Source organism: Vidua chalybeata, chromosome 1 (assembly GCF_026979565.1).
Source record: "Vidua chalybeata isolate OUT-0048 chromosome 1, bVidCha1 merged haplotype, whole genome shotgun sequence".
Taxonomy (NCBI): Eukaryota; Metazoa; Chordata; class Aves; order Passeriformes; family Viduidae; genus Vidua; species Vidua chalybeata.
The window spans coordinates 152,307,181-152,323,823 of record NC_071530.1 but is presented as its reverse complement, the minus strand read 5'-3'; the positions used below and the strand labels follow the sequence as shown (position 1 = coordinate 152,323,823).

Genomic DNA, 16,643 nt, shown 5'->3' with positions numbered 1-16,643 from the left:
TTGAGAAAAATGGGGAGGAAATTGGGAAATTTCGAGCCCCGAAAGAGGAGCCGCTGCTGGCGCTGCACAGAGAATAAATGGGGGGAAATTGGTCAAAATTGGGCAAAATGGGGGAAAATTGGTAATAAATGGGGGAAAATGGGAAAAATGAGTAAAAATTGGTGGGAATTGGGGAAAAATTGGGAAAAAATTGGGGGGAAAATTGGGGGAAAATTGGGGGGAAATTGGGGGAAAATTGGGGGAAAATTGGGGGAAAATTGGGGAAAATTGGGGGAAAACTGGGAGAAAATTGGTGGAAAATAGAGAAAAATGGGGAGGAAATTGGGAAATTTCGAGACCCGAAAGAGGAGCTGCTGCTGGTGCTGCACAGGGAATAAATGGGGGGAGAAACGGGGAAATTGGTAATAAATGGGGGAAAATGGAGAAAAATGGGAAAAGAGGGGAAAATTGGGAGAAATTGGGGGAAAATTGGGGGAAAATTGGGGGGAAATTGGGAAAAAATTGAGAAAAATGGGGAGGAATTGGGAAATTTCGGGCTGTGAAAGAGGAGCTGCTGCTGGTGCTGCACAGGGAATAAATGGGGAGAGAAACGGGGAAATTGGGCAAAAATGGGGGAAAATTGCTTAAAAATGGGGGAAAAAATGGGAAAAAATGAGTGAAAATTGGGGGAAATTTGGAAAAAATTGGGGGAAAATTGGGGGAAATTGAGAAAAATGTGGAGGAAATTGGGAAATTTGGGGCTCCGAAAGTGGAGCTGCTGCTGGTGCTGCACAGGGAATAAATGGGGGGAAAAAGGGGGAAATTGGGCAAAATTCGGGAAAATGAGTGAAAATTGGGGGGAAATTGGGAGAAAATTGGGAAAAATTGGTGGAAAATTGGGAAAAAACTGGGAGAATATTGGGGGGAAATTGGAAAATTTTGGGTCCCGAAAGAGGAGCTGCTGCTGGTGCTGCACAGGGAATAAATGGGGAAAGAAATGGGGAAATTGGGGAAAAATGGGGGAAAAAGGGAGAAAAATGGGAAAAGAGGGGAAAATTGGGAAAAAATTGGGGGAAAACTGAGAAAAATGGGGAGGAAATGGGAGAAAACTGGGAAATTTCAGGCCCCAAAACAGGAGCTGAAATGGGAGAGAAATGGGGGGAAAATGGGGGAAATTGGGTAAAATTGGGGAAAAAATAGTTAAAAATGGGGAAAAATGGGAAAAATGAGTGAAAATTTGGGATAAATTTGGGATAAATTGGGAAAAAATTGAGAAAATGGGGAGGAAATTGGGAAAATTTGAACCCCGAAAGAGGAGCTGCTGTTGGTGCTGCACAGAAATGGGGAGAGAAATGGGAAAATTGGGCAAAATTGGGGGAAAATTGGTTAAAAATGTGAGAAATTGGGGAAAATTGGGAAGAAATTGGGGGAAAATTGGGAGAAATTTGGGGAAAATTGAGAAATTTCAGGCCCCAAAACAGGAGATGAAATGGGGAGAGAAACGGGGGGAAAAGGGGGGAAATTGGTTAAAATTGGGAAAAATGGGAGAAAAAAGGGAGGGATTGTGAAAAAATTGGAGAAAAATGAGAGGAATTGGGGAAAATGGGAAAAAAGCAGGAGGAATTGGGAATAAAATGGGATAAAAGTTGGGAAAAGTGGGCAGGAATTGGGAAAAAGTGGGAATAAAAGGAGGAGAAATTGAGAGAAATTGGGGAAATGGGAGAAAAATGGGAGGGATTGGGAAAACCATGGGAAAAATTGGGAGAAAAATGACAGGAATTGGGAGAAATTGGGAAAAGTTGGGAAAAAGTTGGGAAAAAAGTGGGGAAAATTAGGAGAAATTGGGAAAAAAAAAAGTGGGGAGAATTGGGAGAAATTGGGAAAAAAAAAGTGGGGAGAATTGGGAGAAACTGGGAAAAAAAGTGGAGAAAATTGGGGAAAAAAGTGGGGAAAATTGGGAGAAATTGGGAAAAAAAGTGGGGAAAATTAGGAGAAATTGGGAAAAAAGTGGGGAGAATTGGGAGAAATTGGGGAGAAATCGGAAAAAAAGTGGGAGAAATGGGGGGAAATTGGGGAAATTGGTAAAAATTGAGGAAATAATGGGAGAAAAATGGGAAAATAAAGGGGGAAAAGGAGTAAAAATTGGGAGAAATTGGGAAACATCTGGGAGAAATTGGGAAAAAGTGGGGGGAAATCAGTCAAAATTAGGGAAAAGGGGGAAAATGAGTGAAAATTGGGAGAAAAGTGGGGAAAAGTGGGAAAAATGGGGAGGAAATGGGGAGAAGAGGAAGGTGCTGGGGAAAATAGGGAAAGAAATGGGGAAAAAAGGGAGAAAAATGGGAAAATACAGGGGAAAAAAAGGGGGAAATGAGTGAAAAGTGGGAGAAAATTGGGGAAAAGCAAGGAAAATGGGAAAAAGTAGGGGAAAGCTCAAAAAAATCGGGGGGAAAAATGGGAATATTGGTTAAAATTGGGAAAATTTTGAAGAAGTTCAGGAAAAGAGGGAAAAAAAAACAGGAAAAATTGGGAGATATTGGGAAAAAAATCAAGAAAATTGAGAGGAATAATTAGGAAAAAATGGGGAAAAGCAGGAAAAATAGGGAAAAATTGGGAATGGAGCTGGGAATGGGCTGGGAAACTCCAGATTTTTCCATTTTCCTCCGTCCAACATTCCCAAAATTCCCAAAAATTCCCAAAATTCTGGTTCCCCCTCACCTCCAGGGCCTCAGGGAACCTCTGGAGCTCAGGGCCGGGTGCTCCCAATTTTCCCATTTTCCTGATTTCCCTCCCCCAAATCCCCTCCAAACCTCTCCAAATTCTTCCAAACATTCCCAAAATTCCCCAAAATTCCCAAAATTCCCAAAAATTTCCTGTTCTCCATCATCTCCAGGGCCTCAGGGAACCTCTGGAGCTCAGAGCTGGGCGCTCCCGATTTTCCAATTTTCCAAATTTTCCTCCTCCCAAATCCCCTCTAAACCCCCTCTAACATTCCCAAAATTCCCAAACATTCCCAAAATTCCAGGAATCCCGGCTCCCCCTCACCTTCAGGGCCTCAGGGAACCTCTGGAGCCAAGGACCAGGCTCTCCCAATTTCCACATTTTCCTGATTTCCGCCCCCAAATCCCCTCCAAATCCTCACCAAATCTACTCCAAACCCCCCCAAACCCCCTCTACCATTCCCAAAATTCCCAAAAATTCCCAAAAATTCCGGGAATTCCTGTTCCCCCTCACCTTCAGGGCCTCAGGGAACCTCTGGAGCTCAGGGCCGGGCGTTCCCAATTTCCACATTTTCCTGATTTCCACCCCCAAATCCCCTCCTAATCCTCACCAAATCCACTCCAAACTCCCCCAAACCCCCTCTACCATTCCCAAAATTCCCAAACATTCCCAAAATCCCGGGAATCCCGGTTTTCCCTCACCTCCAGTGCCTCGGGGAACCTCTGGAGCTCGGCCAGGCGCTCGCCCACCTTGCGGTGCGCCACGGCGCAGCCCAGGGCGTCGCCGGCGCCGCGCAGCAGCCGCAGCTCCTCATGGTGCTGCTCCAGCGCCTCCTGGAACCGGCCTGGAAGGGAAAAATTCCACAGGGGATCGGCAAAGCTGATCCCAAATCCCAGCCCTGATCCCAAATCCCAGCCCTGACCCCAAATCCCAGCCCTGATCCCAAAATCCTCCCGGTGCTGCTCCAGCGCCTCCTGGAACCGGCCTGGAAGGGAAAAATTCCACAGGGGATCAGCAAAGCTGATCCCAAATCCCAGCCCTGATCCCAAAATCCTCCCGGTGCTGCTCCAGCGCCTCCTGGAACCGGCCTGGAAGGGAAAAATTCCACAGGGGATGGGCAAAGCTGATCCCAAATCCCAGCCCTGATCCCAAATCCCAGCCCTGACCCCAAATCCCAGCCCTGATCCCAAATCCCAGCCCTGATCCCAAAATCCTCGCAGTGCTGCTCCAGCACCTCCTGGAACCGGCCTGGAAGGGAAAAATTCCACAGGGGATCGGCAAAGCTGATCCCAAATCCCAGCCCTGATCCCGAAATTCCAGTCCTTAGATCATAAATCCCAGCCCTGACCCCAAATCCCAGCCCTGATCCCAAAATTCCAGCCAGGATCTCTCCAGCCCCATTCCCAGTTCCATTCCCGGTTCCATTCCCAGTTCCCCATTCCCAGTTCCCCATTCCATTCCCAGTTCCCCATTCCCATTCCCAGTTCCATTCCCAGTTCTCCCAGTTTGGGCTCTCTCTCACCGTGCGCTGCCAGGATCTCTCCAGCCCCATTCCCAGTTCCATTCCCGGTTCCATTCCCAGTTCCCCATTCCCAGTTCCCCATTCCATTCCCAGTTCCCCATTCCCATTCCCAGTTCCATTCCCAGTTCTCCCAGTTTGGGCTCTATCTCTCACCGTGCGCTGCCAGGATCTCTCCAGCCCCATTCCCAGTTCCCCATTCCCATTCCCAGTTCTCCCAGTTTGGGCTCTCTCTCACCGTGCGCTGCCAGGATCTCTCCAGCCCCATTCCCAGTTCCATTCCTATTCTCCCCATTCCCATTCCCAGTTCCCCATTCCCATTCCCAGTTCCCCATTTCCACTTTGCCCAGTTCCCCATTCCATTCCCAGTTTCCCATTCCCAGTTCCATTCCCAGTTCTCCCAGTTTGGGCTCTCCCTCTCTCACCGTGTGCTGCCAGGATCTCTCCAGCCCCATTCCCGGTTCCATTCCCAGTTCCATTCCCAGTTCCCCATTCCCATTCCCAGTTCCCCATTCCCATTCCCAGTTCCATTCCCAGTTCTCCCAGTTTGGGCTCTATCTCTCACCGTGCGCTGCCAGGATCTCTCCAGCCCCATTCCCAGTTCCCCATTCCATTCCCAGTTCCCCATTCCCATTCCCAGTTTCCCCAGTTCCATTCCCAGTTCTCCCAGTTCGGGCTCTGTCTCTCACCGTGCGCTGCCAGGATCTCTCCAGCCCCATTCCCGGTTCCATTCCTATTCTCCCCATTCCCATTCCCAGTTCCCCATTCCCATTCCCAGTTCCCCATTTCCACTTTGCCCAGTTCCCCATTCCATTCCCAGTTTCCCATTCCCAGTTCCATTCCCAGTTCTCCCAGTTTGGGCTCTCCCTCTCTCACCGTGTGCTGCCAGGATCTCTCCAGCCCCATTCCCGGTTCCATTCCCAGTTCCATTCCCAGTTCCCCATTCCCATTCCCAGTTCCCCATTCCCATTCCCAGTTCCATTCCCAGTTCTCCCAGTTTGGGCTCTGTCTCTCACCGTGTGCCGCCAGGATCTCTCCAGCCCCATTCCCAGTTCCCCATTCCATTCCCAGTTCCCCATTCCCATTCCCAGTTTCCCCAGTTCCATTCCCAGTTCTCCCAGTTTGGGCTCTGTCTCTCACCGTGTGCCGCCAGGATCTCTCCAGTTCCATTCCCAGTTTCCCCAGTTTCCCATTCCCAGTTCCATTCCCAGTTCTCCCAGTTTGGGCTCTCTCTCCCTCTCTCACCGTGTGCCGCCAGGATCTCTCCAGTTCCATTCCCAGTTCCATTCCCAGTTCCATTCCCAGTTTCCCATTCCCAGTTCTCCCAGTTTGGGCTCTCTCTCCCTCTCCCACCGTGTGCCGCCAGGATCTCTCCAGTTCCATTCCCAGTTTCCCCAGTTTCCCATTCCCAGTTCCATTCCCAATTCTCCCAGTTTGGGCTCTGTCTCTCACCGTGTGCCGCCAGGATCTCTCCAGTTCCATTCCCAGTTTCCCATTCCCAGTTTCCCATTCCCAGTTCCATTCCCAGTTCTCCCAGTTCGGGCTCTCTCTCCCTCTCTCACCGTGTGCCGCCAGGATCTCTCCAGTTCCATTCCCAGTTTCCCATTCCCAGTTTCCCATTCCCAGTTCCATTCCCAGTTCTCCCAGTTTGGGCTCTCTCTCCCTCTCTCACCGTGTGCCGCCAGGATCTCTCCAGTTCCATTCCCATTCCCATTCCCAGTTTCCCATTCCCAGTTTCCCATTCCCAGTTTCCCATTCCCAGTTTCCCATTCCCAGTTCTCCCAGTTTGGGCTCCCTCTCTCACCGTGTGCCGCCAGGATCTCTCCAGTTCCATTCCCAGTTCCATTCCCAGTTTCCCATTCCCAGTTTCCCATTCCCAGTTCTCCCAGTTTGGGCTCCCTCTCTCACCGTGTGCCGCCAGGATCTCTCCCAGGCGGTTGCAGGCGGCCGCTTCCTCGGCCACGTTCCCGACCCGCCGCGACTTCTCCTTGGATTTCTGCAGCTCTGCCCCCCAGAATTCCCAAAAAAAAATTTAATTTGGGAATGGTTTGGGGGAAAAAAAATGGGAATTTGGGGTGGGGTCGGTTTTGCCAGGAGGGGATTTTTGGGATGAGGGAAAATGGGGGGGTTGGGAATTTTTTTTGCTAAAAGGATTCAAGAAATTGCAAAGAAAATCCAGGGAATTCCCAAGAAAATCCAGGAAATTTAAAAAAAAATCCAAGAAATTCCCAAGAAAATCCAGGGAATTCCCAAGAAAATCCAGGGACTTCCACAAGAATATCCAGGGAATTCCCCAAAAAATCCAGGGAATTCCACAAAAATCCATGAAATTCCCAAAGAAATCCAGGGAATCCCTAAAAAATCCAGGGGAAAAAAAAAAAAAAAAATTTTCTAAAAATCCAGGAAATTCCTCTAAAAAATTCCAAGGAATCCCTAAAAAATCCAGGAAATTCCCAAAAAAATCCAAGGAATCCCTAAAAAATCCCAGAAATTCCCAAAAAAATCTAGGAAATTCCCAGAAAAATCCAAAGAATTCCCAAAAAAATTCAAAGAAAAACTAAAACGATCCAGGGAATTCCTATAAAAGTCCAGGGAATTAAACAAAAATCCAAAGAATTCCCAAAAAAATCCAAAGAAAACCCAAAAGGATCCATTAAAATTTGGGGGAAAAAAGAGAGAATTTTGGGGAGAAAAAGGAGAATTTTGGGGAAATTTTGGGTCCTTCTGAGGGAAAAAAAAAAAAGAGAATTTTGGGGGGATTTTGGGTCTTTCTGGGGAGAAAAAAAAAGAGAATTTTGGGTTCCTTCTGAGGAGAAAAAAATGAGAATTTTGGGGGGTTTTGGGTCCAATTTTGGGTCCTGAGAGGAAGAAAAGGAGAATTTTTGGGGGGGATGTTGGGTCCTTCTGGGGAGAAAAAAAAAGAAGAATTTTGGGGGATTTTGGGTCTTTCTGGTGAAAAAAAAGGAGAATTTTGGGTCCTTCTGAGGGAAAAAAAATGGAGCATTTTGAGGGGATTTTGGGGCCTTCTGAGGGAATAAAAAGGAGAATTTTTGGGGGGATTTTGGGTCATTCTGGAGGGAAAAAATGAGAATTTTGAGGGGATTGTGGGTCCTTCCAGGGAGAAAAAAATGAGAATTTTGGGGGGATTTTGGGACCTTCTGAGGAGAAAAAAAAAAGAGAATTTTGGGGGGTTTTGGGTGCGATTTTGGGTCCTGAGGGGAAGAAAAGGAGAGTTTTGAGAGGATTTTGGGGCCTTCTGAGTGGAAAAAAAGGAGATTTTTGGAGGGGGGGGATTTTGGGTCCTTCTGGGGGAGAAAAGGAGAATTTTTTGGGGGGATTTTGGGTCCTTCTCGGGAGAAAAAAAAAGAAGAATTTTGAGGGATTTTGGGTCCTGAGGGAAAAAAAAAGGAGATTTTTGGGGGGGGGATTTTGGGTTCTTCCAAGGGGAAAAAAGGAGAATTTTTGGGGGTGGTTGGGGTCTAATGTGGGGAAAAAAAAGAGAATTTTGGGGGGATTTTGGGCCATTCTGAGGGAATAAAAAGAATTTTGGAGGAATTTTGGCATCTTCTGGGGAAAAAAAAGGAGAATTTTTGGGGGTGGTTGGGGTCTAATGTGTGGGGAAAAAAAAGAGAATTTGGGGGGATTTTAGGGCCTTCTGAGGGAATAAAAAGGAGAATTTTTGAGGGATTTTTGGGTCTTTCTGGAGGGAAAAAATGACAATTTTGAGGGGATTTTGGGTCCTTGTGAGGAAAAGAAAAGGAGAATTTTGGGGCCTTCTGAGGGAAAAAAGGGGGATTTCGGGGGGGGTTGGGGGCCTTATGGGGGTAAAAGAAAATTTGGGGGGATTTTGGGCCATTCTGAGGGAAAAAAAAAGAGAATTTTGGGGGGATTTTCGGCCATTCTGAGGGGGAAAAAAAAAGGAGAATTTGGGGGGATTTTGGGTCCTCCTGGGGAAAAAAAAAAAGGAGAATTTTGGGGGCGATCTTGGGTCCTCCTAGGGAAAAAAAAAAGGAGAATTTTGGGGCCATTCTGAGAGAAAAAAAGGAAAATTTTGGGGCAGATTTTGGGTCCTTCTGAGGGGAGGGGTTTGAGGGTTGGAAAAGCCCCGAAATGGAAATTTAAATATTCCTGAGGAGAACTGGAGCTCCCGGGAGGGGTTTGAAGATTAGAAAAGCCCCGGGGTAAAAATTTAAATATTCCTGAGGGGATTTGGAGCTCCTGGGAGAGGTCTGAGGGTTGGAAAAGCCCCGGGATGAAGATTTAAACACCCGTGAGGGGATTTGGAGCTCCCAGGAGAATTTTGAGGGTTGGAAAAGCCCCGGGATGAAAATTTAAACACCCGTGAGGGGATTTGGAGCTCCCGTGAGGGGTTTGAGGGTTGGAAAAGCCCCGGGATGAAGATTTAAACACCCGTGAGGGGATTTGGAGCTCCTGGGAGAGGTTTGAGGGTTGGAGAAGCCCCGGGATGAAGATTTAAACACCCGTGAGGGGATTTGGAGCTCCCGTGAGGGGTCTGAGGGTTGGAAAAGCCCCGGGATGAAGATTTAAACACCCGTGAGGGGATTTGGAGCTCCTGGGAGGGGTCTGAGGGTTGGAAAAGCCCCGGGGTGAAGATTTAAACACCCGTGAGGGGATTTGGAGCTCCCGTGAGGGGTCTGAGCGTTGGAAAAGCCCCGGGGTGAAGATTTAAACACCCGTGAGGGGATTTGGAGCTCCCGTGAGGGGTCTGAGGGTTGGAAAAGCCCCGGGATGAAGATTTAAACACCCGTGAGGGGATTTGGAGCTCCCGTGAGGGGTTTGAGGGTTGGAAAAGCCCCGGGATGAAGATTTAAACACCCGTGAGGGGATTTGGAGCTCCCGGGAGGGGTCTGAGGGTCGGAAAAGCCTCGGGATGAAGATTTAAACACCCGTGAGGGGATTTGGAGCTCCTGGGAGGTGTTTGAGGGTTGGAAAAGCCCCGGGATGAAGATTTAAACACCCGTGAGGGGATTTGGAGCTCCTGGGAGAATTTTGAGGGTTGGAAAAGCCCCGGGATGAAGATTTAAACACCCGTGAGGCGATTTGGAGCTCCTGGGAGAATTTTGAGGGTTGGAAAAGCCCCGGGATGAAGATTTAAACACCCGTGAGGGGATTTGGAGCTCCCAGGAGAATTTTGAGGGTTGGAAAAGCCCCGGGATGAAAATTTAAACACCCGTGAGGGGATTTGGAGCTCCCGTGAGGGGTTTGAGGGTTGGAAAAGCCCCGGGATGAAGATTTAAACACCCGTGAGGGGATTTGGAGCTCCTGGGAGAGGTTTGAGGGTTGGAGAAGCCCCGGGATGAAGATTTAAACACCCGTGAGGGGATTTGGAGCTCCCGTGAGGGGTCTGAGGGTTGGAAAAGCCCCGGGATGAAGATTTAAACACCCGTGAGGGGATTTGGAGCTCCTGGGAGGGGTCTGAGGGTTGGAAAAGCCCCGGGGTGAAGATTTAAACACCCGTGAGGGGATTTGGAGCTCCCGTGAGGGGTCTGAGCGTTGGAAAAGCCCCGGGGTGAAGATTTAAACACCCGTGAGGGGATTTGGAGCTCCCGTGAGGGGTCTGAGGGTTGGAAAAGCCCCGGGATGAAGATTTAAACACCCGTGAGGGGATTTGGAGCTCCCGTGAGGGGTTTGAGGGTTGGAAAAGCCCCGGGATGAAGATTTAAACACCCGTGAGGGGATTTGGAGCTCCCGGGAGGGGTCTGAGGGTCGGAAAAGCCTCGGGATGAAGATTTAAACACCCGTGAGGGGATTTGGAGCTCCTGGGAGGTGTTTGAGGGTTGGAAAAGCCCCGGGATGAAGATTTAAACACCCGTGAGGGGATTTGGAGCTCCTGGGAGAATTTTGAGGGTTGGAAAAGCCCCGGGATGAAGATTTAAACACCCGTGAGGCGATTTGGAGCTCCTGGGAGAATTTTGAGGGTTGGAAAAGCCCCGGGATGAAGATTTAAACACCCGTGAGGGGATTTGGAGCTCCCGTGAGGGGTCTGAGGGTTGGAAAAGCCCCGGGATGAAAATTTAAACACCCGTGAGGGGATTTGGAGCTCCTGGGAGAATTTTGAGGGTTGGAAAAGCCCCGGGATGAAGATTTAAACCCCCGTGAGGGGATTTGGAGCTCCTGGGAGGGGTCTGAGGGTTGGAAAAGCCCCGGGATGAAGATTTAAACACCCGTGAGGGGATTTGGAGCTCCCGTGAGGGGTCTGAGGGTTGGAAAAGCCCCGGGATGAAGATTTAAACCCCCGTGAGGGGATTTGGAGCTCCTGGGAGAGGTCTGAGGGTTGGAAAAGCCCCGGGATGAAGATTTAAACACCCGTGAGGGGATTTGGAGCTCCTGGGAGAATTTTGAGGGTTGGAAAAGCCCCGGGGTGAAGATTTAAACACCCGTGAGGGGATTTGGAGCTCCCGGGAGGGGTTTGAGGGTTGGAAAAGCCCCGGGATGAAGATTTAAACACCCGTGAGGGGATTTGGAGCTCCTGGGAGAATTTTGAGGGTTGGAAAAGCCCCGGGGTGAAGATTTAAACACCCGTGAGGGGATTTGGAGCTCCCGTGAGGGGTTTGAGGGTTGGAAAGGCCCGGGATGAAGATTTAAACACCCGTGAGGGGATTTGGAGCTCCCGGGAGAGGTCTGAGGGTTGGAAAAGCCCCGGGGTGAAGATTTAAACACCCGTGAGGGGATTTGGAGCTCATGGCGGCCTGAGGGGGGCAAAACCTGAGGCGAGCGCGGGGCCGCCGGAGGAGGCTCCGGCTCGGGAGGGACTCCTGGAGCCCTGAGGGTGCCCGTGCCCCGTTCCAGCCCTCATGAAAGCCCTTCCGGCGCCGTTTAAACCGCGCTCAGCGCCATTACAGCCCCGACTCACGGCGGATCTCCCGCGCCGCCTCAGCGCTCAGCTCGCCCGCCATTCCCGCCGCTCGCCGAGACCGCGCCTCCCCCGCGCTCTGATTGGCTGAGCGCTGCCGTTTTGACCAATCAGCGCCCGGCGAGGCGGGAGCGGACGCTCCTATTGGTCGGTAGAGGCGAAGTCCCGCCCCTTTCGTGAGGCGGGAAAAGGCGCTTCCGCCCGGCCCTCAGGGGGGTCTCGGGAAGGGGTGGCGCCCCCTGGTGGCTCCCAGTAAGTCCCAGTTCATTCCAGTCAATCCCAGTTCATCCCAGTTCATCCCAGTAACTCCCAGTCAATCCCAGTTCATTCCCAGTTCATCCCAGTAACTCCCAGTCAATCCCAGTCAATCCCAGTTCATCCCAGTAACTCCCAGTCAATCCCAGTTCATTCCCAGTTCATTCCCAGTTCATCCCAGTTCATCCCAGTAACTCCCAGTCAATCCCAGTTCATTCCCAGTTCATCCCAGTTCATCCCAGTCCATCCCAGTCAATCCCAGTAACTCCCAGTTCATCCCAGTAACTCCCAGTCAATCCCAGTTCATCCCAATTCATTCCCAGTAACTCCCAGTTCATCCCAGTAACTCCCAGTTCATCCCAGTTCATCCCAGTATCTCCCAGTTCATCCAAGTCAATCCCAGTTCATCCCAGTTCATTCCCAGTAACTCCCAGTCAATCCCAGTTCATCCCAGTTCATTCCCAGTAACTCCCAGTTCATCCCAGTTCATCCCAGTTCATCCCAGTAACTCCCAGTCAATCCCAGTTCATCCCAGTTCATTCCCAGTAACTCCCAGTTCATCCCAGTTCATCCCAGTTCATCCCAGTAACTCCCAGTTCATCCCACTTCATTCCCAGTAACTCCCAGTTCATCCCAGTTCATTCCCAGTTCATCCCAGTTCATTCCCAGTAACTCCCAGTTCATCCCAGTAACTCCCAGTCAATCCCAGTTCATCCCAGTTCATCCCAGTTCATCCCAGTAACTCCCAGTCAATCCCAGTTCATCCCAGTTCATCCCAGTATCTCCCAGTTCATCCAAGTCAATCCCAGTTCATCCCAGTTCATTCCCAGTAACTCCCAGTCAATCCCAGTTCATCCCAGTTCATTCCCAGTAACTCCCAGTTCATCCCAGTTCATCCCAGTTCATCCCAGTAACTCCCAGTTCATCCCACTTCATTCCCAGTAACTCCCAGTTCATCCCAGTTCATTCCCAGTTCATCCCACTTCATTCCCAGTAACTCCCAGTTCATCCCAGTAACTCCCAGTCAATCCCAGTTCATCCCAGTTCATTCCCAGTTCATCCCAGTTCATTCCCAGTAACTCCCAGTTCATCCCAGTAACTCCCAGTCAATCCCAGTTCAATCCCAGTTCATTCCCAGTAACTCCCAGTTCATCCCAGTAACTCCCAGTAACTCCCAGTTACCCCATCCCAGTGCTCCCAGTTCTCCCAGTATCGCATCCCAGAGCTCCCAGTACCCCCAGTATCCCCATCCCAGTGCTCCCAGTAACTCCCAGTTCGCTCCCAGTAATTCCCAGTTCATCCTAGTTCATCCCAGTTCTCCCAGTTCAATCCAGTTCATCCCAGTAACTCCCAGTTCATCCCAGCACACTCCCAGTTCATCCCAGCACACTTCCAGTAACTCCCAGTAAATCCCAGTTCACTCCCAGTAGATCCCAATTTCCTCCCAGTATTCCCATCCCAGTAACTCCCAGTAACTCCCAGTCCATTCCCAGTAAATTCCACTCCTCCCAGTTCATCCCAGTTCACTCCCAGTAAATCCCAGTACATCCCAGTAAATCCCAGTAACTCCCAGTTCATCCCAGTTCACTCCCAGTTTCCTCCCAGTAACTCCCAGTTCATCTCAGTTCAATCCCAGTAACTCCCAGTAACTCCCAGTTCATCCCAGTAACTCCCAGTTCATCCCAGTTCACTCCCAGTGACTCCCAGTTCATCCCAGTAACTCCCAGTTCATCCCAGTGAATCCCAGTTCATCCCAGATCACTCCCAGTCACTCCCAGTCACTCCCAGTTTTCCCAGTTCACTCCCAGTTTTCCCAGTATCCCCATCCCAGTGCTCCCAGTAACTCCCAGTTCATCCCCGTCAATCCCAGTTCATCCCAGTTCACTCCCAGTTTCCTCCCAGTAACTCCCAGTTCATCTCAGTTCATCCCAGTTCACTCCCAGTTCATCCCAGTAACTCCCAGTTCATCCCAGTTCATTCCCAGTAACTCCCAGTTCATCCCAGATCACTCCCAGTTCACTCCCAGTTTTCCCAGTTCACTCCCAGTTTTCCCAGTATCCCCATCCCAGTGCTCCCAGTAACTCCCAGTTCATCCCCGTCACTCCCAGTTCATCCCAGTAACTTCCAGTCATCCCAGTAACTCCCAGTTCATCCCAGTTCACTCCCAGTAAATCCCAGTAACTGCCAGTTCATCCCAGTAGATCCCAGTTTCCTCCCAGTATTCCCATTCCAGTTCTCCCAGTAACTCCCAGTTCATCCCAGTAACTCCCAGTTCGTCCCCGTTCATCCCAGTAACTCCCAGTATTCCCAGTTCATCCCAGTTCACTCCCAGTTCATCCCAGTATTCCCAGTTCATCCCAGTTCACTCCCAGTAACTCCCAGTAAATCCCAGTTCAATCCCAGTTTCCTCCCAGTATTCCCATCCCAGTAACTCCCAGTTCACTCCCAGTAAATTCCACTCTTCCCAGTAACTCCCAGTTCATCCCAGTTCACTCCCAGTTTCCTCTCAGTGACTCCCAGTTCATCCCAGTTCACTCCCAGTAACTCCCAGTTCACTTCCAGTTCATCCCAGTTCATCCCAGTTCCTCCGAGTTCAATCCCAGTTTCCTCCCAGTATTCCCATCCCAGTAACTCCCAGTAACTCCCAGTAACTCTCAGTTCACTTCCGGTAAATTCCACTCCTCCCAGTGACTCCCAGTTCATCCCAGTTCATTCCCAGTTTACCCAGTATCCCCATCCCAGTGCTGTCAGTAACTCCCAGTTCATCCCAGTGACTCCCAGTTCATCCCAGTTCATCCCAGTTCACTCCCAGTTCATCCCAGTATTCCCAGTATCGCCATCCCAGTCACTCCCAGTATCCCCAGTAACTCCCAGTAAATCCCAGTTCATCCCAGTTCACTACCAGTTCACTCCCAGTTCATCCCCGTCACTCCCAGTTCATCCCAGTTCACTCCCAGTATCCCCAGTAACTCCCAGTTCATTGCCAGAAAATCCCAGTTTGCTCCCAGTAAAACCCAGTTTGTTCCCAGTAACTCCCAGTGCCCCCATCCCAATGCTCCCAGTAACTCCCAGTTCTCCCAGTTCATCCCAGTTCACTCCCAGTATCCCCAGTATTCCCAGTATCCCCAGTAACTCCCAGTAACTCCCAGTTCATCCCAGTTCATCCCAGTTCATCCCAGTATCCCCAGTAACTCCCAGTATTCCCAGTATCCCCATCCCAGTGCTCCCAGTTCATCCCAGTTCATCCCAGTATCCCCAGTAACTCCCAGTATTCCCAGTATCCCCATCCCAGTGCTCCCAGTATTCCCAGTATCCCCATCCCAGTGTTCCCAGTTCATCCCAGTTCCCTCCCAGTATCCCTTTGACCCAAACCCATCAAAATTTGGGTTAAAACTCCTCAAAATCTCCCACTTTTGGTTTTAAAAAAACCCCAAAAACCTCCAATTTTGGGTTAAAAAATTCAAATTTTGGTTCAAAACCTCAAAACCTCCAATTTTGGGTCGATTTTGGTTTAAAAAATTGTACATTTTGGGTTAAAACCATCCAATTTTGATTTAAAAAATCCCTCAAAATCTTTAAATTTGGTTTAAAAAAATATAAATTGCTCAAATTTTGGGTTGAAAAAACCTGAATTTGGTTTTAAAAAATTGTAAATTTTGGGTTAAAACCGTTACAATTTGATTTAAAAAATCCCTCACAATATTTAAATTCAGTTTAAAAATTTTAACTTCCTCAAATTTTGGGTTGAAAAAACCAGATTTTGGTTTTTAAAAATTGCAAATTTTGGGTTAAATCATCCAATTCTGATAAAAAAATCCCTCAAAATATTTAAATTTGGTCCAAAAAAATTTTAAATCCCTCAAATTTTGAGGTCAAAAATCTGATTTTGAGGAAAAAGCAAATTTTGGCAAAATCCCAAAGCAAGAAATCCAAATTCTGCATTAAAATCATCAAATTTTGGTTAAAAATCCATGAAAAACTTCGAATTTGGGTTAAAAAAAATGAGGTTTTTATTAAACTTCCGATTTATTAAATTCTAGTGTAAAACCCAAAGCAATAAACTCAAATTTTGGGTTAAAACCAGCAAATTTTGGTTAAAAATCCAACCTAAAATCTTCCAATTTTGGTTAAAAACCAGCAACAAATTCAAACTTGGCGTTCAAATTGTCAAATTTTGGGGAAAAAACCCAAGAACTTCAAATTTTCATCCAAAAAAAAAGTCAAATTTTAGAGAACAAACTCTAATTTGGGGGTAAAAACCCCTAATTTTGGTTTAAAACCGTAAATTTTCCTTCAAAAATCCCCAACATTCAAAATTTTGGGGTTAAACCATCAAATTTCAGTTAAAAAAAAAAAAACTCAACCCTCCCCCCCCCCCCAAAATTTTGATTTGGGAAACCCCAAAAAATTCCATTTTGGGTTCCCAAAAAAAAAAAAAAAAAATCCGATTTTGGTTAAAAAACCAACAAATTCAAGTTTTGGGGTTAAAAATCTCCAATTTTGGTTAAAAACCTACAAAGTTTTTAAATTTTGGGATCAAAAAAGTCACGTTTTGGTTCAAAGGACCAAAAATAACTCAAATTTTGGTGAAAACCACCCAAAATCCCCCAAATTTTGGTCAAAACCACCTCGAGAATCTCAAATTTTGGTCAAACCCGCCCTAAACGCATCAAATTTGGGTCCAAAAAAATCTACTTTGGTTCAAAACCACCCAAAGAACCTCAAATTTTCATCAAAACCTTCTCAGAACCCTCAAATTTTGGTCAAAACCACCTCAAGAATCTCAAATTTTGGTCAAAACCGCCCCAAACCCATCAAATTTGGGTCAAAAAAACCTCAAATTTTGGTCAAAACCTTCTCAGAACCCTCAAATTTTGCTCAAACCCGCCCCAAGAATCTCAAATTTTGGTCCAAAACTCCCCCAACTCTCCAATTTTGGCCAAATCGCTGCGATTTTTGTAAAAACCACCCCAAGACCCTCAGTTTTTGGGCAAAAGCACCAAATTTTGGTCCAAACCGTCCCAAGAACATCGAATTTTGGTTAAAATCACCCCAAACCCTCCATTTTTGGTCAAAAGCACCCCAAGAAGCTCCAATTTGGACAAAATCAACCCAAATTCAACCGATTTTCATCCCAACCACCTCAAAATCCTCCAATTTTGGGTCAAAACCGTCAAATTTTGGTCCAAAACCACCCCAAATCCTCCATTTTTTGGCCAAAGTCCTCAAATTTCCATCAAAACCACCCCAAATCCTCAAAATTTGGTCAAACCCAGCAAATTTGGGTCAAAATCGGCA

At 48.1% G+C, this 16,643-nt stretch overlaps 1 protein-coding gene across 1 annotated transcript in view; it reads right to left on the bottom strand.

Annotated features, from left to right (window-relative positions):
* The window catches only part of TONSL (tonsoku like, DNA repair protein), a 29,527-nt gene extending 18,381 nt beyond the window's left edge, over nt 1–11,146 (bottom strand). The window contains exons 1-3 of the mRNA XM_053945840.1: nt 11,091–11,146; nt 6,125–6,220; nt 3,399–3,541 (exon numbers count right to left, since the gene is read on the bottom strand). Of these exons, the coding sequence (XP_053801815.1) occupies nt 3,399–3,541; nt 6,125–6,220; nt 11,091–11,133 (282 nt within the window). The 5' untranslated portion in view covers nt 11,134–11,146. The remainder of the gene's footprint in view (nt 1–3,398; nt 3,542–6,124; nt 6,221–11,090) is intronic.
* Between the last annotated feature and the right edge of the window lie 5,497 nt (nt 11,147–16,643).